At 37.0% G+C, this 26,140-nt stretch overlaps 1 protein-coding gene across 3 annotated transcripts in view; it reads left to right on the top strand.

The window, feature by feature from the left end:
- Positions 1-26,140, top strand: part of SEMA3D (semaphorin 3D) — a 198,770-nt gene that overhangs the window by 115,719 nt on the left and 56,911 nt on the right. For all 3 annotated transcript variants that reach the window (XM_086696799.1, XM_086696800.1, XM_086696798.1), the window contains 4 exons: positions 4,584-4,703; positions 9,785-9,878; positions 12,655-12,783; positions 24,175-24,317. In XM_086696799.1, the coding sequence (XP_086552925.1) occupies positions 4,584-4,703; positions 9,785-9,878; positions 12,655-12,783; positions 24,175-24,317 (486 nt within the window). The remainder of the gene's footprint in view (positions 1-4,583; positions 4,704-9,784; positions 9,879-12,654; positions 12,784-24,174; positions 24,318-26,140) is intronic.

Consider the following 26,140-nt stretch of genomic DNA (forward strand, 5'->3'; position numbering starts at 1 on the left):
CTGCAAAATATACTAAAAGTAAAAACAAACCAGATCCCTAAGTCACGAGTGTCTTTCCATATATAACCTAAATAAGTTAAAATTGGCAATTATAAGTTAGTTATCAGAAACATATATAAAGCTATATTAGATTTAATTGGACTATATATAAGTCTAGAGAATTATAGTTACTGGATTTCTGTTTTCTTTTTTTTTTTTTTTTCAGGTGTCTAGGGAGAAACTCAAATTCCAAGTGCTGACACGTAATACAGATAGATATTAGCTTTTTTTTCTGAGTATTAATTCAGTATTATATTTGTCTTACTTATTTAATTACATATATGTGAATAAATGTATATGTGAGGTAAAATATTGAAATGTTATTTGAGAGAATTAGAAAGTTGATACTAGTTTTAAATTTTCTGTTTCTCTTTTTCTTCCAATGGGAGTGTTGGTTGGAGGGAAGGAGAGTAGGTGGGAAGAATAAGGAAGGAAGGAGAAATTCAATATTTTTCCAAAGTTGAGTATATTACTTAATTGAATTGTTTGTTCCCATGTGACCACCCTTGCAGTTGTGGGGAATAGCTGACAAATTAGCCAGATTTCAGGGGAAGTTAAAAAAGCTGCTTCTCAAAGTTATCTTTCTTCATGCCTCACAGAATTACGCTACCATTAATAGACGTGCAGGTTGCTAAGTGAATTAAATCAAGTTAATCATTGCTCCTGCTATTGAAGCAAAACTTGATCTTGTAGGATCTTTGTTCCCAGGTTTCTTTTCCCTCAAGCAACCCAACCCTTTTCATTGCCTTCAGGAACTACCTTCTACCAACTTCACTACTGAACACTTTGAGCAGAACTGACTTTTTCATAAAGTGTCAGACAATTCAGGACTCACCCACAAATTGTTGTATTCTATGTCAGCCCAATCTGGGATGCGGGAGGGATTTCATAAGTAAATCACTGCTAATATCTCACTAGGTCAGATACTAACTTGGTAAGTTACTTTCTAGGACTGGCTGCATTTTAATAAAGTACTCCTACACAAGTTCAGGGATGTGAAATATTTCAGGTGTGATTCTGTCTCCTCTGTATTAAACTTCACCCTGGCTTATTACCCTTTTTGAAACAATTGCTATGTCTCTCGTAGTCCCCAATCTTTCTGACTCTATAATTTATAATCTGGAAAGGGAGTTGTTTTATTTTTTTTTATACAAATATGTATGTCAGAATCTTGTAAAATTACTGTCTTGGTCAGCTGGGCTACTATAACAAAATATCGTAAACTAGGTGGTTTAAACAATAGACATTTATTTCTCACAGTTCTGGACGCTGTTAAGTTCAAGATCAAAGTGCAGGCAGACTTGGTCCCTGATGAAAATTCTCTTCCTGGCTTGCAGATGGCCATGATCCTGTCATATCTTCACATGGCAAAGAGAGAGAGGGGAGGGGGGAGAGGGAGAGAGAGAGAAGAGAGTTCTTCCTGTTCCTTCCCATAAGGGCACTCACTAATCCCACCATGATGATCCTACTCTCCAAAAGCTAATTACCTCCAATGACCCCACCTCCTATTACCATCTCATTGAGGGGCTTAGGGTTTCAACCAATGAGTTTTGGAGGACACAAATACTCAGTTCACAACAATTACCCTCTAAATTCTATGACTGTTCGTAAAACTGACCTTTTTAAAAAATGATGAAATAATGGGCAGTGAATCCGTCTCTCCTCACTCCAGCAGTGTAATTCTGCTCTTCCCTTTCCTGTGGACTGTTCCTTGTATAGATCTTACCCTTGCATATAAATCTCTTTGTGGGGGGAAGATCAAGAAATAAAAGTCCCTTCGGTGAGCATGAGTGAGCCAAATAAAGGCCGGAGAATACTAAAACCTGTCATCCTAGTGACGAAGCCATCGTTACACCTTATCTGGTGATCACAGACATTTTTTCCACTTTTTGTCTTGGCTGTTCTCATCTCTGTTATTTGTTCAAAATCATTAGTACTGGCATATGTACTGTCGGAATTAGATTTGCATTTGAGATTGCCTAACATGATATTAAAGAACATGAAGCGAGTCCCCTATGATGCCTTTGTGCACATAGAAAATAAGTTCTCTCCATCAGACACATTGATAGAAAGGTGGAAAACTGACACAATAGGATTTTGTTAAGCAAGGCTATTTGCTAGAAAACTGTCTTAGTGAATTTAAATTTTTCCTTTCTTAGGGGTGCCTGGGTGGCTCCATGGGTTGAGCATTACACTCTTGATTTCAGCTCAGGTCGTGATCCCAGAGTCGTGGGCCCGAGCCCCACATCAGGCTCTGCACTGAGATGGAGCCTACTTAAGATTCTTTCTCCCTCTGTCCCTCTTCGCACTCACACGCTCTCTCTCTCTAAAATAAATAATAGAGGGGCGCCTGGGTGGCTCAGGCGGTTAAGCGTCCGACTTCGGCTCAGGTCACGATCTCACGGTTCATGGATTTGAGCCCCACATCAGGCTCTGTGCTGACAACTTGGAGCCTGGACCCTGCTTCTGATTCCGTCTCTCCCTCTCTCTCTGCCCCTCCCCTGCTCATGCTGTCTCTCTCTGTCTCTCAAAAATAAATAAATGTAAAAAAAAAATTTTAATAAAATAAAATAAATTAAATGATAGATAGATAAGTAAATAATTTCCTTTCTTAAGAGTTTGCATATAGTAAATATATGAGAACATATACAAAACATATGAAAATATTCAAAATGATAAAGATGTCGATAGTGTGATTTGCACATTTAGATGTGCCTTTTTGTTTGTTTTTGTTTTTCAGCATACAACCTAAGTAACCATATGCAGTGGCCCCATTAGAGAGTGCGAAGTCTGCCCGCTTGATAAAAAAACATCCTTTTCTTGTGTAGGTGCCCGAGGGACTGATAGTGATACTGTCTTTTCATATAGTCTTAAGCAACTGCTTTGGTTATAGCGAAGCAGAGAACAGAAGGCCCCATGAGTTCATTGTGACATTCTTCTAGGCTAGAATGTACATCTTTTATTAACTGGCATCTATGAAATCTCAAGACATCAAACTGCAAGGCGAGCTGGCCGAAGGAAGTACTAAGGACGAGGAACTCTGTACCACAGAGATGCAGACGTAGCTTTTCACTCTCAAATCTGGGTAGCCACTGGGATAGTGATATTTTATTTAGATCAAAATCAGGGTTGGGTGCCTGGGCGGCTGAGTCAGTTGAGCCTCCGACTTCGGCCCAGGTCATGATCTCACGGCTCATGAGTTGGAGCCCCGCGTCAGGCTCTGTGCTGACAGCTTGGAGGCTGGAGCCTGCTTCGGATTCTGTGTCTCCCTCTCTCTCTGCCCCTCTCCCACTCATGCTCTGTCTCTCTCAAAAATAAAATAAAAACATAATTTAAAAAAATCAGGGTAAATAATAATTATTAATGTTACATCATTTAACTTAATTCACCTAAGAATCCTGTCAGTTAAGTTGTTGTCTGCTTTTGAAAATTTTATGTAATTTTAAAAGCCACCCTGCCCTGCCAGTTAGGTCACTGTTTTTTGGTGTTGGGGTTTTTGGTAATACATTCCTTCTTAACAACCCAATAAGAGTGACCACTAGGTCAATGTCTGACTGGTGAGGAAATCGTGGACATTCAGGTAGGAAAGAACTAGACTTTTCCTATGAATCCCAGTGGCTTCATTAGGTTTCTTCCTTCCTTAGTGAACACTCACTCATCTCCTAGATAGAATCAATCTAGAATAAAAGTGTACTCCAGCCCATGTTTTCTCAAGGGTTTTGGGGTCTGGGAACCATGAAGCCGTGGTTAAGATCATTCCCAATAATTATGTAAAGATAAGGAATTATTTATCAGAGGTAAATAGAAAAGTAATGTATGATAACAGAAATGACTACTCTGAAAAATTGAGTCACTATTTATAAGTAACTAAGATAATAATTAAGTTATAACAATAATAATGCAAAGAAATATTTCTAAGACTAAGCATATGCAAAACAAGCAGGAATCTATAAATCTCTTCAAGACTTTGAGCCCGTGTAAAAATACGTATGGGAAAAACAAAAGATTCTTAGAACAAGCAGGAGTTGATTTGAGTCTTAAAGGCTCTGTAACATTGAAAATAAGTGGAAATAAAGTAATAGGGCATTCCACCCAATAAGAATGGAATACATATATGAGAATACACGTCTGTGTTCAGTGTTTTGCTCAGTGGAGCTGAGACAGTTGATGTTGTAAGCAGTAGACAATGTGGGAACATCAGAATGTGACAGGTTTTGTTCTCTAGGTGATTCATGAAGCAACGTGTGGATATCTCATTCTGTTTATATACATTCTCTGGGCCCCTTGAATACCTATAGAGATGTATGTTCTAAGACCCTGATTAGTTCAAAACCTGTAAAACTTCAGACAGCTTCAGTCGCTCGTTTAAGGCAGTTTCTAATATGTTTTGCCTCCTTTGCTAAATCAGATGTTTAAAGACTTCTCATAAATCTTTTTTTTTTTTCATTTTTGCTGCTATTCTTGATAATTTATCTACTTGGAAAGCAGGTGGTATGAATCAATCTTTGTGTGCTAATGCTTTTATTTTTTTGTGTGTCCAATAGACAGAATGTGCAAATTTCATCCGTGTACTTCAGCCCTACAACAAAACTCACATTTATGTGTGTGGAACTGGAGCATTTCATCCAATATGTGGTTATATTGATCTTGGAGTCTACAAGGAGGTAATATAATGAAATAGAATGAAAACAGTTAGTTGTCATAATGTTACTTAATGTCTTTGACATGAAGCAGTCAGATTTGAATATAAAATTTGAATCATACAGTTTATAAGAACTCATGTTCCCAACCATCTGATGGATTGCCATTTTGATTATACACTTTATCTACCTAATAACATTTTTATTAGAAGTTTTTTTAATGAGAAGATTAAAATTAAAAGGACATAATGTTGAAAGTGCTTGTTTTCTGTGGGCTCTATGTATGTTGTTATTTTCTCTTGAGTTTCCGTTATAATTAGATCTATATAGTATGTTGCTGTTAGTAAAAATCCACGTCCCATAAGGCTTTGCAGTGGAATTGTATCTTATAAATAATTTCATTTTCCCCATTTGGCAAATTTGGACCTGTTACGTATGGTTACAATGGTGCACACTAAGCACAGAGGATTTTAATTATTGTCTTAAAATTGTATAGGTAGTCATTAGCACACTGAACTCATGATTTCTGCCGGATCAAATTGACATAGTAGAAATAAAGGTTGTACTAAATTAGGAATAATATATTCCAGCTATCAGTGAGCATTTTAATAAATGAGAAGCATGCAGATTTCAGTAACTTAATTAATAACTAATACATTAAAGCACCTTCTTTGGGTCATGGACTGTGCCAGGCACGGTACATGGATGGTTTCTTTGAAATTGCACGACGCTCTTAATTGAAGTTAATACCTTTGTAACTCCCAACTTACAAGTTAGTAAAAATGGAGTCTCAGTGGAATTAAATAACACGCGTGAAATCTCCCAGCTAATAAGTGGTCCTGCAAGGAATTGGACCAAAGCAGTCTGTCTCCAGAGCAAGCATGCCCACCTGAGATTCAGAATACATACTCTAAATTGCTTCTTTCTATGGGTTTGATGGGTTGTACTGTCATCCTTATGTTTGTGTATATACTACTTGTGAATAACCACACATATTTGCAGGATAATTGGCTGTGTGTTTGAAAGCAAAGTCTAGGCGTATGGAACAAGTTTCTTTACATTGATTTAACTGATTCATGCAGAGATCAAACCCACAGCTGTGGCTGGATTAATTTTCCTCTCTAACCAACTTGTCTAACCAGCCCATTCTCAACCGTTTGAAAATAAAGCAACTTTCATAGTTAAATCTCTGAACCACTAGGAGACTTGGCAACTTGAATCCATCATTCTTTGTTGCTGGTGTAATGTTCTCTTGCCTAGCTTTGATGAAGGGTAATATATAACAGTAGCTCATAGCATAGGGTGTAATTATATGAGATAGCCCCACAGCTTGGATGTGTTTTGAGGCTTGAGGCTAAAGGCCAAACTCACAACTTGCTGAGGGGTGCAAATAGTGTTCTTTAACTCCTAAAAGTCACAAGTGCTGAAAGGGAATTTAGATGGAGCTAATTACTTAGCTTGGGACTGTCAAGCAGCCCCGGGGCAGTCAGATTTATAAGTTCTGTGAACGCAAGAATTATGAGTGAGCAGGGATATGGAATCTTGTGTGTTTTCCATTGGTCAGGAGTACAGGTAATTGCACGATGATGCTGCTTGAAGATGGTTAACTTTTTAAATGAATTGTGAGTCCCAGGAATTCCTTGTCCTTCCAGAACGAATTTAGAAGCCTCTTAGATTATTAGGTAAAGTTGCTCCTAAAGTGGCTGGAAAGAGGAACCAGCAATGAGAAGAAAGAGGAAAAAAAAAAGCCTCAAATGAATGCCAGATTTCTGTCTTTGGCAGTGAATCGGAGAGTGGTATTACTTATTGAGGTGAGAATAGTAATAACTTTGGGAGGGAAATGGTAAGTTGGTTTTGTACATTCTGAATCTGACAAATGCAGGTCATACCAACTGGGCGTTTGGATCCTGGTTCAGGACAGAAGGCAGGGCAGTTGTTAACAGCTAATAGTTAGCGCATGGGGAGCCAGGGTTTGAATTATGGCTTCAGCCATTTACCAGCTCCATAGTCTTATCCACCCTGCATAAAATTTCCAAGCTTCTGTTTATTTAGGAAAAAGATAATGATAATAATAGAAACTATCTCACAGAGTTATTTTGAGGAGAAAATGAGAAAATGCTTTTGGCCAAGTACTTGCTTCCTTCCAGTAACTTAGTACTCAGTCATATTAGGCAGTAGGAACACAGAAAGGCAAAAAGGCTAGGATTTTAAAAGTGTATGTTTAAACTTCATGTGAAAATAATGTCTGCAATATATTTATGCATGTATGTGTATGTATAGTGTGTGTATACACACACATTCAATATATATATTATTCTGTGTGTGTGTGTGTGTGTGTATGTGTGTGTATATGTGTGTATATATATATATTCCGTGACACTGAGAATACCTGATAGTTGTTGAGTAATTACATTGTAAGTGTGTTCTTTGCTCTGGGATCTCCCCTGTGCTGCTGCTTATCTCTTTAATTGTGGGTGGTATTAATAATAACTTTGCCTCGTTGCTATGTTGATTAAATGTTTCCTATCATGCTTATCTCTCTACTTCAACAACATATGTCTGTGCACAGCTTAGATAGGTACATTTTGCTTAATTAATTAGGCTTAGGGAATTTAATAGGACAAGTCTTACAAAACTGAAGCTGTCTCAAAAGTTAGCGTCATGTAATTTAGTCCATTTATCTTGGAAAGGCCGTTTAATCAACCATTATTTTTTTACATGATATTCTTATTGGTGTCCTTGACTCTGGCTTAAGGAAACTTGCTTTCCTGATATTTTCTTTCCTCACTCGATTATAAGAGAGACCTTGAACTAAGCCTTCACGGATACCAATTTTATGGACTTATCTTGAGAATTTAATAAAGTGAAACATCTTAAAAACAGAAGTCTGTACAATTATGAGCGTTTATCCAGTACTTTTGATTAACTGTGCCACTCTCTGGTTTTCTTGGTTTTTCTTTCTTACCTTTTTACTATAATCTTCTGGCACACCAGGATTCAGTTTACTTCCTGTCCCATTACAATATCCCATTATAGGCTTTAGGGTCTACAGTTCTGTTTGACCTATGGAAAATAATGTGCTCTTAATGATATTTAAACATACATAAGAGGGGCGCCTGGGTGGTGCAGTCGGTTAAGCGTCCGACTTCAGCCAGGTCACGATCTCGCGGTCCGTGAGTTCGAGCCCCGCGTCAGGCTCTGGCTGATGGCTCAGAGCCTGGAGCCTGTTTCCGATTCTGTGTCTCCCTCTCTCTCTGCCCCTCCCCCGTTCATGCTCTGTCTCTCTCTGTCCCAAAGAAAATAAATAAACGTTGAAAAAAAAAAAATTTAAACATACATAAGAGCCACTATCTGAAGGTGTTTTTTTTTTTTTTAATTTTTTTGTTTTTGTTTTTTTTTTCCTCCCTGACATATCTCTAGCCCCATTCCCAGTTGGGAAGCATGCCCTAAATGTGTTCTCACTGGACTTTTTTCGTGCTTAGGCTACACTATCACAGGTTGTCATTAGCTGGCCTGTTCTAACCAAACATACTTGGATTTGATCATATTACACGGTCATGGTGGGTCTACAAGTTGATTTCAACACGTTTTTAAATCCACGGGTTTGAAATTCTTAGATGAAATTAGTTAACAGCATGAATTTTGGGGACACCCTTGAGAGTTCTTTGCCTCTTACTAGCTATATGATACAGAACAAGATACTTAACCCCTTCTAGCCTCAGTATTCCACTGGTAAAGCTGGAACTCTTAAAGTAGCTATGTCCTTCGGCTTATGGTGAGGATTCAGTGAGATAATGTACATAAATTTCCTGGCCCATGGTTAATACCTATTAACAGCCGGGACTTTTCCTGTTCGCATTAAAGTGCATTTACTTAAAACGATGAAATAGCATTTGACAATCATGCTATTTAAATTGCTACCACTATTTTTTAATTAGGTGGTAGTTACTATGGGTTCCGTTTAGAAGAAATACACAAATCTGAAATGATGACATCACACAACAAATAATCCAATTTCCTCCCTCCTTTTTGCTTCCTTGCTTACTTTCTAGATAAGTAGTTTTAAATATTATTACATGTGTGTTCTGATATAACGTGGTAGATACACCCTCTAGAGAAAATGTCTGAAATGCTGAGATTCTCTAACTAGTGCATATGTGGGGTGAGTCAGCCTTTCTGCTGGATGGTAGTGTTGTCATTGTTATGAAACACTCAAACTCATGGGGCCATATTCATTATACATTCATATTTTTCTTGGAAAGTTCAACTTAAGATGTTGTTTTTTCCTGAATATTAAAAGTCTGCCAATGTCATTCTGTCTGTGGCCACTATTATAAAAATAGATATTTCAGCCAAAATAACTATGTGGTTTTAATGTGTACAGTGTTTTCATAATAGTGAAAATACTACAACAGGGTTTTTTTTTTTTTTTTTTTTTTTTTTTGGCCCACATGTATCAACAGCTCTGTAAATGTACTCCCTGTCTTAGAATGCTTTTATGTCTCTAAAATCACAAAATGTCACAAGCTTATTTTGGTATAGTTGCAGATGCTTGAGTAAACAAACCACAATAGTAATGAAAGTATAATTATTATAGTAAATTAATTTCTTCCTTTTTTTTTTCTTTTTTAAAGTAATCTCTATACACCCAACGTGGGGCTTGAACTCATGATCCTGAGATCAAGAGTTGCATGCTTCACTGACTGAGCCAGGCGGGCTCCCCATAAATTCATTTCTTAAATGAGGAAATTAGCTTATTAGCCTCAGTGAATTTGTTTTGAGGTTTAAGAAATATGTATGCTTGATGGTGATTTTGATAATGAGAGCGGTCCAGACTTAGTGAATTGATTACATTACCACTTCCGATTGAAAAATTAATTCAGTATTATCATTACTACTTTGGGCAAACACAGACCAAGCCATGGGAATTGAGCCATGCCAGAAATAATATTTGCTAAAGAGTTAAGGAGCACAGCCTGATGCACATGCTATATTCAATCAGTTTTTGTTGAATTAATGAGTTAGAGTTTAGTTCTTATCTCCTATCTTCTTGCTGATTCTGCTGTTTTAAAAAATCTCACTTGTGTTAATATTTCTCATAACAGGAAGTTATATTCAAACTAGACACACATAATTTGGAGTCTGGCAGACTGAAATGTCCTTTTGATCCTCAGCAGCCTTTTGCTTCGGTAATGACAGGTAAGAGCAATGGCAGGCTGTTCTTGCTTTTAGGTGATTTTCTGAAAAGGTATGTGTAGATTAACCCACAGTTTCTTGCTGCATTAAAGATTATTTTGGATTACTCTTTCACTGGCTATTTGGTTACAGTATTTTAGTGCCAAGTCTCTATATTTAGCATCCTTATCCTAGGTGAGGCCCCAGCAATCTTTCATTTCTACACAGTTTTTATTTACTTTCATTATTTTTTTAAATGTGTATTTATTTATTTTGAGAGAGAGAGAAAGAGAGCATGTGAGAGAATCCCAAGTAGGGCTGTGCTTGGGAACCCACAAACCATGGGATGAACCGTGAGATCATGACCTGAGCCAAAGTCAAGAGTTAGACGCTTAACCAGTTGAGCCTCCCAGACACCCCTCTGCACAGTTTTTAAATGAACTTCTGGTTGAATTCTTTTTAATGCAAATGACACGCACTTACTTGTTCTATAATTCTGTATTTAGATGGCAGATTTTCTTATACTACACTATGTCCTGTTTGGCTTACTTTGGAAGTTAAATTTAGCAATTCTTTAAACATGATAAAATACAAAATATGTTGAAGAATTGAGTGGAAGGATTAATAATAAGATAGAGTGGATAAATTAATAAAACAAATGGTAGAATACAGATAATATAGAATACAGATGATAGAATGTTGTAAGACTTTTTCTTCCAATTTCACCCTTACTTGATTGTATTCATGGAAATGCAAAATGTTTGCGAACATATTCAATCTTCTCTTGCTTTGTCTACATCATAAATTCAACTTGAGAGGTGACTATCCTGTTTAAAGAAGGCAGTACCGTGTGGTCTGAAGTCTGTTCAGAGGAATGTCGGCACGACCTCTGAATTTTAACCATTATAAGGACTCCTTTTGTCTCGGTTTCGTTCATGACTTTGCTCTCTTTTTATTTAACTTGTCTATCAAATGTTTGAATAGACGATAAGAGTGAAGCACCATGGCATTTTAATTTTCACCTAGTGAGAACTAGTGATCTTCCTTTGAAGTGAAAGCGTGTGTGTTTTTGTGTGTTTTGAAAATTGTATGACTAATGTTCAGTCATTATCCTCAGAAAGTGAGATAGATGATTTGGGATTCTGATCTGTCAAGTGGGGCTGACAGATCCTTAATAAAAACAATGGATTGTAGGCATTGGTGACCCCCCCCCCCCTTACAAATCCCTAAGTGATTTAAATACAAAGAAGACAGTTTTAAAGCCTGGATAGACAGATAAAATTTTTAGGTTGAAACATACCATTTTTTTTCCTGACAAAATGTTCAGATATCCAGTGTTATATGTTTGAAATGAATGGTTTGTTTCCTTTACTCGTACCAGATAATGTCTTTGTTGATGTTGGTATTTCTGCTCTTCCATTTTTAAAAACGTGTCCCGCAATGAAATATTGTTATTTACCGTGTATTTTAGGGGAGTGCTTTAAGAGATGAAAGTAGTATCGTATCTACATTTACTTTACCTAACTGGATTTCTCTCTTTTGTGTTTTGTTTTGTTTTACATTTTTCCCTTTCAAAATTGACGCTTGTCATTATTAGATTGGTTGACTCAAATAGCTCATTAGAAGATAATTTAGATGGATATAATCAGAGGATTTAGGAACTCTGTCAACCACTTATAGGAAGCCAGAATTTTAAAGATAATGTTTCTGTGGAAAATTGGATTTTAGTGATAAAACGTCTTTAGTTCTTCTTATATTTAATCGTTTAAAAATCTAAATCCTCTGTAGAGATTAGCTTTTTTTTTTTTTTTTTTTGATTTTGGTCTGTTAGGTATACTGAACATTGTTGACTACAAAGGTTTCTCGAATAGAGGCTTAGCTGTCAAAGGGGCAGGATTTTGTGCTGTAGGGACAGCATTCTTCTCTCTCCCCCTCCAAATGCTGACTGGCATTAGGGAACACTAACCCCTACCCCCTCCGCTTCTCTGCCCCAATCCTTGCTGTTCCCCCTTTTCCCCCATCTCTGCTTTCTGTTCTTTCTCCCTCCCCTCCTTCCCATCTTTCTCCTTCCCTTCTTCCTCCCCAGACCTCTTTCTTCTCTCCTCTCCTTTCTCCTCTGCCTCCCCACCCCCCACTTCTCAGTCTCCGGTAAAACATGGATATGCATTTTACATAAATAACAGGACAAAGAAGTTTGGTATGCCGTAATAGCCACATCTTTGCCTTTTCAGGGATTCCTGTTTATCAGAGCCATTAGAGATGTGATTAGCTCCAAGGAATGCAACATGTTATAATTACAAAGAATGACTTCAGTGCTGAAAGCTTCCTTTCAGCAGAGGTTAGGCACAGAAAAGTTGTGGTCATTGGGGTTGTGCCGGTTAAGTAAATACTAATTACACAATCCATTCCTCATTATGGCATTTGCTTTTTAATATTTTTTTGCATGTGTTGCTACAAAGACAAACTCCTAATTATGACGTATCCTTGAACTATTTGGGGGGAGAGGGAAAAGAAGGAAGAGCTTATTCATAAGTGAAGCTCATGCACTTGCAATGATTAATTCGGAAGTCTTTGGCCATTTTTATATTCAGGAGTCTAGCGTCAGCTTGCAAAGTTCATGGAGTTATATTTTCTATGACCATGCAAATTTTTCAGAATTTGAACATGATACTTATGACACAGTGTATCTTCTCCTGTTAAGCAGTAAATGTCTCCTGTTCATGCACTGAATGTAGTATATTGCAAACAGTATCTGCTGCTGTACGCTTAATAGTCCTATGTATTCTCTTCTCCCTCTCAGATGAGTACCTCTACTCTGGAACAGCTTCTGATTTCCTTGGCAAAGATACCGCATTCACGCGGTCCCTTGGGCCTACTCACGACCACCATTACATCAGAACTGACATTTCAGAGCACTACTGGCTCAATGGTTAGTGATTTTCTGACTTTTCATTTTTTTTTTTTTTTTTTTGCCTTTGCTTTTGGGTAGATAAGAAGCTCATTATTATTCACTCAGATGTGTTTTGGGATAAGTGGTTTAGCTTAACACAATAAAATGCATTTGATATAATTCCCCACTAAGTTAGACAGCTCTCCAGACCCTGTTGTGTATATAATAATAGCTGACATGTACTGACAGTGTGCTATTGTCCTTGACGCTGTTCCATGCTCTAATTGATTTTTTAAATGTCCACAATGACATATGAGGTATACATTATTATTATGTGCTTTTTAAAGATGAACAAACTAGGTAGAGTGATTTGGTCGAGTTCTTATAACTTGTCAGTTATAGAGCCCGGGGTTCGAGTTGGCAGTCTTTCCCCTGCAGCCTGTTTTTTTGTTGTTGTTTTGTTTTGTTTTTGTTTTTAAAATTTTTTTAAATGTTTCTTTCTTTCTTTTTTTGAGAGACAGAGACAGAGTGTGAGCAGGGGAGGGGCAGAGAGAGAGGGAGAGACAGAATTGAAGTAGGCTCCAGGCTCTGAGCTGTTAGTACAGAGCCCAATGTGGGGCTCGAACTCACAAACTGTGAGAACCTGATCTGAGCCAAAGTGGGAGACTTAACCAACAGAGCCACCCAGATGCCCCTCCTGCAGCCTGGTTTTTAATGACTAAGCCAAATACTGTCTATGAGCCTAATGAAAACAGGTTAGGTTATAATGTTGACTTCTTTTGTTTAAAGATAATTTATTTGGGTTGACGTGTCCCTCCAGAATTTAAAGCATATTAATATCGACATTGGTTTTTCTGATTACTTTTTTGTTTATAGGTCACACAGAACTCTGAGATAAAAAAAATCCACTAATGAATTAATTGATTAATTAATTAATTTATGTTTGTTACTTCTTTGTTTATTCTCTCCTGCTGTACAGGAGGTCAATTTTTGGCATGATAGTCCAGTGTTTTCTAATTATCATAGAACTTTCTTGCACAGTGGGGCAGAATAACATAACATTACTGTCTAAGCAGGCAGATAGCATTTCTCATTCCCACCATAAATATTGGGTTTTAGTGGGGGAGGCCTGGGTAGACATTTCCTAGGGGCTATCTCTCTATCTCTCAGTATCATTTGAGCAGTGACAACATAAACAAAAGGGAAAACACTTTAAAACATTTCTTTAGTCAAAACCTCCTGAACCATTTGTTTACCCAACAATAGGATCTCCCTTGGCCAAAAGAGAACCCTATTAGTGTGGAAAACAAATATAGAATATCTCCAGCTATGCGATTACTCATTACTTTCTTTACACTTGTACAAGGCAAGACTATCTTCTTGAGCTTTTTGAGGTTTTTGTGAAAATAGTTGGTTTGAGACGGACTTCATAGATTTTACCCAATAGAAAAACGTACCTATCTGTTTAGGTAACAAGATATACTTACGGCCTAAAATGAAGTATAGATTTTCTTTCTCAGTCTCGAGATGGCAAAAACCATATTGCCACTCTTTTCAGAGATTATTCTATGTATTCCTTAACAATGGCATGTCCATAAAGAGGTCTGCAGCACTGCTGAATTAATAAATGTAGAGAATCTCTATTCAACTCTTATTTGACTAGCATGCTGTGCTGAGTGCTGTGTGAAGACTATTGCAAATTAGGAAGCCTTGAGTTGGTTTAGCATTTAATAAACAACATTTGAGGACCCTTGGCATACTGAGTGCTGTTCTGCTCCTGGGCATGCAAAGATTACATGGGAGGGTTACTGACCTCATTGATGATGACTGCCCGAAGCATCAGAAGAGAGTGGGAGATGGGGCTAGAAAACTGTAAATATCCTGAAATCATGGGGAAGTTAGCTGTGGTTAAGCTCTTTTTCTTTCTTTTCTTTTCTTTTCTTTTCTTTTCTTTTCTTTTCTCTTCTTTTCTTTTCTCTTCTTTTCCTTTCTTTTCTCTTTCTTTCTTTCTTTCTTTCTTTCTTTCTTTCTTTCTTTCTAGATATAATTGATATATAACACTATATTAGTTTCAAGTGTACAATATAACGATTTGATATTTGTATATATTGCAAAATGATCACCACAGTAAGTCTAGTTAACATCCATCACCATACAGAGTTGAAAATATTTTTTGTGTGTGAGAGAACTTCTAAGATCTACTCTCTTAGCAACTTTCAAATACGCAGTATGTGTATTAACTATAATCACCATGCTGTACATTACATCCCCATGACTTACTTATTTTCTAACTGGAAGTTTGTGCCTTTTGACCCCCTTCACCCATACCCTGAACTTAATCAGGGAAATGGATCTTTGTTTTTGTTTGTTTGTTTGTTTGTTTGTTTTTTATAAAGGTGACTGACAGTAGCATGAAGGGAAAATTAAAGGAGAACAGGGGTAGAGAAAGAAGCCATTGTAAGGAAACAGGAAAAAGGTGGGACAGGAACATAAGTATTGACTGTGGACACGGATGTGAGAATATACAGCAACAAATATTTGAAACAGAAGATGTTTGTTTGGGAATAGAAGAAGCCAAGAATATGAGGTCGAATTCAAGAGATTTTGGATACTGAGAAAACTTTGCAGTGAGAGAAGTCAGCAGAAAGGAAGAAAGGGGAAAGGATACACAGTAGAGAATTCTCAATGGATTGAATGCAGGAAAATGACTAAGAGTTAGGAGAACTAACATTTATGGTTCTAGGACATTCAAGGCAGATCGCTTAGTGGTTAATGTCCCAGGGGACCATATAACCTGGTTTGCCCCGGACATTTCCAGTCTGCCTCTAATGTTCTGTAACTCTCAAAAGTGTCCTACTCTAGATGAGAATCACAGCTGTGTTTCTGTAGAATATACTTACCTCGGCTTAAAGCCTAAATATCACTTTGTGACCTTGGTCAAACCTTTCTGTGCATCTAAATTCTTAGTCAAAAATTTGGCATAATAATAGTTATTCACAGTGTGTTCTAAGGATTAAATTAGATCATAAAGGGAAGATCATATTGGGAAATCTGATGGAAGACAATTTTAAGAGCAGTTCAGTGTCAGTATTGTCATCACCATCATTATTATTGTCCTTGAAGGTGAGAAAGGCAGGAGGTTGGACTAAAACGCTGAATCCTCTGTGATTCACTGACATCTGTTTAGCATTTCTGTTGACCACCTTTCTTTCTCTCTGTCTACATGGTAATTCTGTGAGCTCATCCATTCTCAGAACTTCAACTGCTTCCTCTGTTCCATTTCTTCCTAAAACTGTATTTCCAAACCTTTTTCTGCAACTCAGAGCCCTTAAGAACTTTTTGGGGGGGTACCTTACATCTTCATCCCAGTTTAAAAGAAAGAAACTGATTGTTTTATATGGGAATAAAGATATTTAAACCTAATAAAGTATATTAGTGCCACTAATGTACTTTGATTTTTTTTAACAAGTTGTTACAACTTGTGATCCTTTGCTTGAGTTTCTTTAAAAATATGTAGATACAGATACAGATATATAAAAGACTAATTGGATCTAAAAACCAAAATCCTGTGAATCTAATTTAAAATTATCTTGTTTTCCCTTTCTAATCTGCCCTTCAATACCAGTTTCCTGATTTCTGTCTTAACTTTCTAAACATTGTCTACCCTATTACCTTGAAGTTATCTTTGATTTCTTCCTCTTCCCGGTCCCCTTTATCTTATCTATCACTAGAGGCCTTTACTTCCTTTAAAATATCTATTGACCTTGTTCTTTTCATGACCACCATCTTTCTATAGGTCTTTATCACCTTATCCCTGGGTTCTTGACACTATTTTATTGTTTGTTAATTCATTTCCTTCTCTTCTGTTTCAAATTTATTTTATATAGTATCCATGCTGGTCACTATTTTAGGCACTTTTGAAGTATTATTTTATCTAGTGGTATAATCTTGAGAGAATTACTATTCCCATTTTATATTTGAGGATAGATTAGAAGTCAGATATATTGTTCATAGGTACCTAGTAGATATGAGATTAAAACTCAGGGATGTCTCTCTTGCTCTAGACACATTTTTTAAATATATATTTTATAATGCATTATGTGATCCAACCAAATTCTGCTCTTTTGACTGCACGTCCTGTGCTCTTGGAGCCTCATTTACAGACAGGGTTCATGTTTGCATGTCATGTTATGCAATAGCAAACTGAGAATGTGGGTTTGGTTGTAGGCACTAGAGAAGATAGAGAAAATGTGGTCAGGTAAGTGATGTGGAAGACCTCAGCAGAATCTGTGAAGTCAGGGTGAGTGCAAGCATCAGATCAGATGTCAGGTCACAATTAGAAGAGCACGACGCTTCAGGAGACCCCTTCAGCCAAGGAGCTTCTCGGTCCATGGAAACTAGGACGCAGTAGGGGAGAAATTACAGAAACTATGTGAGATTCTTGTAATGGGGAAGTACTTTACAGACTAAGGCAAAAGATTGGGTTGTGTAAGGAGCATTTCTCCCTTCTGAGAAGCATGCATTTTCTGGGTTGTTGTCAACATGGGGTCCAAAGACAGAGGTCAGTGAATCATCCGGAGTGTGGGGAACAAAAAACAGTGATAGAGGAACTCTGAAGATTATTAGGAATAATGTTGTCATTGAATGATCTTATTCAACCTCATATTCCATAAGTTAATACAGCTTGAAGAATGTGAATCCAGGTCTCTTAGTTCCCCAGACCATCCTTCCATCCCAATACCAAACTTCTGAAAGGAATAGTGTATACATATCTCCTGAACCGCAAGTCTGCCATTTTGGTGGCAGTTGTGGGAATAAAGGTTGTTTCTGCCTTAACACTGGATTTGACCTATCAGTTACTGATATAGACTGCTTGACATAAAGCTGCACTATCTAATATAGTAGACACTAGCCACATGTAAACTTAAATTAATTAAACACATTGAAAATTTGTTTCCTTAGTCATACCAGGCACATTTCACACGCTCACTAGCCACATGGGCTAGGGGCTATCATTTTGGACAGCACAGATTTAAAACATTTCCATCATCACAGAATTTTCTATTAGACAGTGCTGGTCTAAATTATACTTATTTATTACGTGCACTAGCCCACAATCAAATAATGCAACACCAGTGTAAATTTTCTGTACTATTCACATAGCATGTAGATGTGGAACTCACTGCTTGGTTTCATAAATTTGTTGCCAGGTTGAAAGAACTGACAGATATTTGATATTTCAAATGATGGAGTCAGTGTCAATGCCCAATCAGTTTCTTCTATGGATTATTACATCACTGTGTTGTTTATTTCTGGTTAGACAGTTTGAAAGTTTTTTTCCCATTCAATTTTGCTCTCTATAGTTTCACTTTTAGTTTAAAATCCTACTCTTTACATGTTTGTGATTACGCTCTTGTAAGTGTACGTTGATATTACATTTGGATTAGGGGAAATACAAAGGTTAAATGGAATTTGCAGTTGAGTGTCTGTTTAGATAATTAACCATTAAAAAATATGCATCTTTTAGATGTGAATCTTTTAGCAGTCCATAAAATCCTTGATGCTTGTGTGAATGCCATATTTTGTTCTTTGTCCTGCGTGGGATTAACCAGAGCAAGATCAGCTAACCTCTTCACTTACCAGTCCCAGGATCCTTGTCAGAATTTCTCTAGGACTTTGCCTAATCCAGTTTCAATAGCTTTAAGAAGTATGTATCCTGATTGCTTCTTTGAGAGACTAATCCATCCATTGAATAAATACCTCTCCAGGAGGAGGAAAAATTACAAAGGTGAAATATTACGGGCAATTCTAGATGAAGTCTTAGATGGTTTCACACTTCTTTTTTTTCACTTTTCTTTATCAGCTTATTCTTAGAACCTATCAGGAAATAGGAATATAGATACAAGCCAGAGTGGTTCCTCAAACACAGTTGAGTTTTTGTGAGAATCTTAGGATAAAGCTTAGAAGTATGACCATTGGGAAAATGAAAACAAACAATGATGCCTCAGATACATATGTTTTTATTTTCTTTCCTGGAGTAGAGGAGAACTTTTGTTTTATTTTTTTTTATTTTTAACATGTGGAGGCAGTTTTCATTTGAAGTTTCTCTTGGAGAGTTCTGTTGTCTACAAATTCTCTTTCCACTGAAAAGGATAACATTTTTAAAAAGTGGTAGGAAGAAGATATTACAAAAAGAAGGAAAGGAAAATAAGGAACTCACTACTTGTTAAATCATGGTGTGTGCTCATCTGTGTGCAAAGAGCTTCCTAGGGAGAAATGAAAGAGATGTGTATTGCAAGCTGGGTTGATGCCATTTTCATTTGGCAGTGTCTCTCAGTGTCATGCTAATAGTCCATTTGTGAAAATGCATGATTTCAAACTCTATCCCTATTAGAGCATGTCTTTTAAATGCCAGAGGGGAAAAATGTGCTATTATAATAAAGCCCAGGTGTCTGTTGGTATGATTTTAAATTATTTCATTCAACAACTGTGCATGTCACACACTGATTAAATGATAGCTATTTTTACTCAAACTTGGCCTCAACTCAGGAAGGAGTTTCTTCCTCAAAGTACTAGCATCTGAGTTCTAAGACAGGACCTCAACTGAATCTGCAAGAAAGAAATTCTGTACTCTTGAAACATATACATATATATTTCACAATTTTTTTTACCATTTATTCATTTTTGAGAGACAGAGCAGAGGAGGGTCAGTGAAAGGGCGACACAGAATCTGAAGCAGGCTCCAGGCTCCATGCTGTCAGCACAGAGCCCAATGCGGGGCTCGAGCCCGTGAACTGTAAGATCATGACCTTAGCCGAAGTCAGATGCTCAACTGAGTGCGCCCCCCAGGCGCCCCTTGAAACGTATATTTTTAACTCATGAGTATGCTTATTATTTATATCACACAATAGAATCCTATTTGATACAAACTCTTCTTTCATAATTAGATTTCTTCATGTAATAAAAACCTCCATCATTCAATTTTCTTACAGTACTCTAAATGATAGTCTTAGAGTACTTAGAGTCTGCATTTAAAAGAGAATCCAATAAAATCAGCTGTCACTGAATAAAGTAACTGTTCATCTATGACCACCTAGGATCTACTGATAATTCATGTTCTATATTAGTTGAAAGATGAAAGTAACATAAACTGGAAAATAGCTACTCTGCTTGCCCGTCATAAATAAAATTCCTGGAATGTAGACTAATGTCACATTCTGCCTTTGACCATTTCAAACGCTACCACCTGGCAACACTTGAATAAGCTTTTCAGTATCTAAAGTAGGCTTTTCTGTGTATTTCTGCAGTAGGAGAATATGAATTGCCTGCCATGTTTGTTTGTGCTCCTTTTAGACGCGCTACATTATGCTTTGTTGTAGGATTGATTTTTTTTTTTTTTTTTTTTTTTTGCTGAACTCCATAAACAAGTGAAGAGCTGACAATTGGCTCCTATAACTTCTTGTCCCTTCTGAGTATCTGAGCAGCTCTCTCTCTCACACTGGAATTCCTTTTACCTGTAATGATTTTCTGTTTCACGTCACTGAATTCTCATTTCCTCTCTAGAGAGAGAAGATTATGTAAATTTTGTACTACCATGGTATTTTTTAAATTACAAGTTCAACTCAATCATGAAATAGGAAGAGGATATTAATTAATGTTACAAGGGTGACATACTTCATGTAGAATTTTACTTAGATTATACGTAAGGGCGATGATAAATTCTGCTTTATCCCCATTTTGAAGTTCATTCAACTATTTCAAGATAAAACAAGCTAATCATATTCCTAGAAATTGTTATAGGACCATGAATCCCCATTCATAGTGTGAATTCCCATTTTAAGTTCAAATATTTGTTATGATAATACAAGCTAATCATATTCCTATAATTTATGTATATTTTCAGTTTTATCCCCTTTGTGCCCTAATCACTAAAGAATTTGTATTTATCACTGGTCTTCTCTCCCCTTGTCCATCCATGTGTCTGCATTATTGACCTTTGGTTAATGAGTGCTATCTATATCCTTTTTCCCACATGCAAAATAGTAGTCTAGGTTCAGTGACTCTTAAATTTAGATGCTTATAAGAATCACCTATTATGTTTTATTTATTTTTGTATTTCTTTTCTTATTTAATGTTTATTTATTTTTGAAAGGGACAGAGAGCTAGGGAGGGACAGAGATATATATATAGAGAGAGAATCCCAAGCAGGCTCCACACTGGGAGCGAAAGAGCCTGCATGTGGGGCTTGATCTCACGGCCCACGAGAGCAGGACCTGAGCTAATATCATGAGCAGGATGCTTAACCGACTGAGCCACCCAGGCACCCCAATGTATTTCTTTTTTTTTTAAGTTTATTTATTCATTTTGAGAGAGAGAGAGAGCAAGCACAAGTGGGGGAGATGCAGAGAGAGATGGAGAGAGAGAATTCCAAGCAGGCTCCATACTGACAGCACAGAGCCCTACATGGAGCTTGAGCTCACAAACCATGAGGTCATGACCTGAGCCGAAGTCCAGAGTCAGACTCTTAACCCACTGAGCCACCCAAGTGCTCCTATTTTTATATTTCTTTGTTTTTAAAATAGACATGGCAGAACACTTGGAGATTTTCCATTCAGGCAGGTAACATTAGGCATCTGTAAATCCAACAGATTTCCATAGATTATTGTTAATGCCTTTGTCTATGTCTGTGGGTGCCCATAGTTCTATGCTCATTGTCACATTCTCCTTGGAAATCATTGAAAACATCAAGACTTGGGCCTTCTCCTTGGTCATATCTTAGCCATATGTTAATACTTCCCTAATCTGATTTGTAATTGGTTTGAAGAGTCAGTTTTTATTCATATTTGTATTCTGTGATTGTAGTGGTTTTTCCTGTTCTAAATACCTTGAATATTGTATAGTAGTAATTAAGTATGTTCCTCATTTTCACCAATGTGCTGAACTCCTAATACTGCATTGGTAAGAAAATCTGTGTCCACATTTTTTTTTTTAGGAAACATAATATATTTAAATAAAAATTAGACTTTTTTTTTTGAGAGAGAGAGAGAGAGAGCAGGATGAGGGGGGAAAGAGAAGAAGAAGAAGAAGAAGAAGAAGAAGAAGAAGAAGAAGAAGAAGAAGGAGGAGGAGGGAGAGGAGGAGGAGGAGGAGGGAGAGCAGAAGAAAGAGAGAGAGAGAGAGAGAGAGAGAGAGAGAGAGAATATCTTAAGCAGGCTCCAGGCTTAGCATGGAGCCAAAAGCAGGGCTTGATCCCAGAAACCTCGGATCATGACCTGAGCCGAAATCAAGAGTCAGGTGCTGAGCCATCCACACTGAGCCATCACACTTGCCTAGAAATGTTAATTTGTGACTACAAAAGAATTTTTACTTTGCTTAGGGGTAAAACAAAATGTTACAAACCAAATGTTTGTAATTTATCAACAATTTAAAAGAGGGGCTGGAGAGAGAAAAATTAAAACATCGTGAGTGAGATTGTTAATGAAACTTGCTATTTTAAGGTTAATTAGAAAACTAAAAATTTAAAACCCTACATGGTTTTCTAAAATTTATTTTTTTACTTAACCTAGGGCTGTATCCAGATGAGATTATCAAGAGCATAAGAATCCACTGGGGTTCTAAACTTCAGGGAAAGAACAGGGAAATAATAAAGAACAAAGGGGAGAAAGTTAATACACAAAATTCCCTCTCACTTTTCCTCTTAAGGTTTCCCATTTAAGCAGTGAAGACACTGGATAGGAGACCCCAGTTGACCCAGCTGGACTGGGACAATAAAGACTGAACTACCCATTGTTTGGAATCAAACATTAACTTTTGTTTATTGAAGAAGGCTATTATGAAGTCTTGTTTGTGGGGCTGTTGACCTATTGCTCTACATTAGCAGGGGGATGATTCTCAGTACTCCTGGGGTACTTGACAATACGGCAGTGTTGATCTTTTTTACCTACCACGTATTCTTTGTTTTGTTTTTGTGGTGGTGTGGTGGTTGTGGTTGGAAACGATTTGTCGTGTCTTGTTTCCTGCTTCTCCTTCCTAACGAGTGCTCTTTGCTTCCTTTCAGCCATCTCATGTTTTCTACTTAATTGAAGTCCTTCTTTCCTTACTCAATAAGTATTCTCTTTCTCTACTTTGCCTTCATCAAAAGAACCATTTCTGAATTAGTATCACCTCATTACAGATCTGTTATCTGGTTAATTCACAGTTCTACAAAACCAAGACTTAAAAATGCCCAACACTTTGTAATAAAGGAGTTAGTAACCCCAATTGACTTATCACTGGTGCAGCACAGAAATGGTTGAGTTGCTATTATGTTTTTTCACTCGACTCGTTTTATGGACATATTTCCATGCTGGTGCATTTAGAACAGTGTACTTTGTTTTTATCAGCTAGATATTACTGTAACAAATATTGGGATGTGCTACATTTTCTATCATTCTCTTCTTTGTGGTCATAATAACGATTATTATCCTGAACATCATCTTAATAAATAACATTTATTGAACCCTTATTGTCAGGCATGACCAGATAGCAAGTATTTTACCTATATATTAATTCACTTGGTTATCATAGCGGTTATCCTACTACGTAGATGATTGGTAGCCTCATATTAGGCATGAGAAAACTGACACATAGAGAAGACAAAAATTTGCTTAAGGTCACCCTTCCAGTAAGTGGGAGAAACAGAATATAAACTTGGAAAGACTGTCTCCAGAGCCTACACTGGAGTTAACGCAAGCACTATTAATTAGTTGTTTTAATTTCTTTTTTCCCTTTAGCAATTACACAAAATGCAGCAAATAACATCATAATTTAGCAAATTTGGGGTGTGTTTATAGTTTTCCCTGAGCTCTTCATTATGTACATTGTGATTAAAAAAAATTTTTTTTAACATTTATTTATTGTTGAGAGACAGAGTGCGACCAGGGGAGGGACAGAGAGAGAGAGGGAGACGCAGAATCTGAAGCAGGCTCCAGACTCTGAGCTGTCAACACAGAGCCCAATGTGGGGCTCGAACCGACAAACTGTGACATCATGACCTGAGCCAAAGTTGGATGCTCAACTGACCAAACCACCCAGGCGCCCCATGTACATTGTGATTTTAAAAGCAGTGACTTCATCAAATAAAAGGAAAATGTAAAGTTTGAAAGGACTTTCTAAGTAATTTAGTTGAGTTGCAACAATGGTGAATATCAGCCAGTCGTGTTCTCACCAGGTCTCTGGAGTTCCTAGAGAACTTGCTTGAGACCTCTGCATGCTAATACATGTTTCTATATTGTGTCATGTTTATTTGTGTGGATGTCTTGTTCCCCACATGGCAGTCACGGTTCATTTTTTTTTTTTATTCTGCTAATTGTTTCACATTCAAAGACACCAATATTATCTTGGCTGAATTATCTCAGTATTTTAATTTGTAGCTTCTTTTCTTTCAAACAGGAGCAAAATTTATTGGAACTTTCCCTATCCCAGACACCTATAATCCAGATGATGATAAAATATATTTCTTCTTTCGTGAATCATCGCAAGAAGGCACTACTTCTGATAAAACCATCCTTTCTCGAGTTGGAAGAGTTTGTAAGGCAAGATATATTTATCTTACTTAAGGCATGTATGTATATGTATGAACAATTAATCATGTAATGTTGAAGTAAGAGTATTTTAATGTCCATCATTCGTAAGTAGTAGGATAAATTCAGACTATCACACTGGTATAATATTTTTTTGAGAGAGAGACAGAAAGAGAGTGAGTGAGAGAGAGAGAGAGAGAACACTAGCACGGTAGGGGCAGAGAGAGAGAGAGAATCTTAAGCAGGTACCACGCCCAGGGGGAGCCCGACACAGGGCTTCAACCCATGACCGACCGTGATTGTTACCTGAGCTGAAATCACGAGTCAGACACTTAACTGTCTGAGCTACCCAGGCTCCCCTTACATATATAATTTTTAACATCCAAAACGAAAAAGGAAAAAAAAAAGAGATTAAATTTTTTCCAATATTAGAGCTTTGTTTCATTGTTGGTTTTGTTTTCGTCCAGTGTGAACTGTTATCCAGGTTTGAGTTAGATACTTGGCAGTTTGCTCCTTATATTGACAGGTTACCCCCTCACCAGTTTTCACTGTTCCCAGCAAGATCATGCATTGTCCTGACCCAGGGAAATTAAGATGCTTTTATACATTAGATTTGATTTTGAAATTGAAAGTAACATAATCACTGGAGTAACTGGAACACTAACAGAATCAGATCTGGTATTTTTTATGAAAACACATCACACATGTAAAATTATGCATCTTTCTAAGGATCAAATAAGTTGAAACTATGGTTAGGAATATATAGTAAATATTTTCTGGAGCATTCATCTAGATTAGGTTTTGAGAATACATGGGATAAGGGGGGTGGGGCGATGGGGACAAATAAACCGAAATGCAAAACATTTGTTTTGAAGAATACTGAGGTTAGTTTTTAAGATTGCCATTTTATGTAATTTATAGGAAAACAGAATTCTATGACATGCTTCCATTTTGTTCCTTTAAGGTTCTCTTTTGAGTGAATATAATCTTTATAGAATAATAATGCTACTGGAATCATACTTTTGACTTCAATATATTATTTTGTTGCTGGATTTGTCTTCACTGAAATAACTTTTCTTTCATAGCCAGACACCTTCAGTGTAAACTCTGTTATTAAGAAGAAGAGCTGTTAAGTTAATAAATACTCTCAGTAGGAAGCTTTTTTTGGTCTTGTCCAAACTTTTCATTTTCTTCCATGTGAGCCTATCTCTTTTTTGTCCCAATCTGTACCCTCGGGCTTTTGAGCACGTCCAGGGACAGAAATACAAACCATCACTGCACTTAAAGTGCTAATGAAAACATGGCTTTTGAATGAGGCCAGCTCATGAGCACACATCATTCTTTACCTAGTGTCCTGGCCAGGGATGCTGTCTCCCACTGATCCCTTCACCCCCAGGGAACAGAGTTCTCTAAAAAGCATCCTCATTCTTTCCGAGTCCAAGAATTCACAGTAATTTCTCTTGAAGCCTCTTGCCTAGAGCTGAATAGCCATTGCTTGGAGTAGTCGTAGTGTGTTAATGTACTGAAGCATGCTTTAAAACAACAGTCTCCCAACTCTGAAAAGCTGTACTGTGGATTGACATCATTTATATAAATGGCTACATTAAATATGTCATAAAAGATTTACAAGTTAGTTTCTGATGAACGCATATAACAAGTGAATGTTTTGTGGGCGAGTTCAATACTTATTTCTTAATAGGTCTAATCCATTCGATAGCAATTAATTCTTTACAAAGTACTCTTTTCACCCTAGTATTGTTGAAAGTTACATTAGAGGGGGAAAAATTTAGTTGCCCCACTTATAAATTTTTATATTAAAAATGTGATGTAAACAT

The sequence above is a fragment of the Puma concolor genome, chromosome A2 (assembly GCF_028749965.1).
Source record: "Puma concolor isolate L17-30 chromosome A2, mPumCon1.1.hap2, whole genome shotgun sequence".
Lineage (NCBI taxonomy): Eukaryota > Metazoa > Chordata > Mammalia > Carnivora > Felidae > Puma > Puma concolor.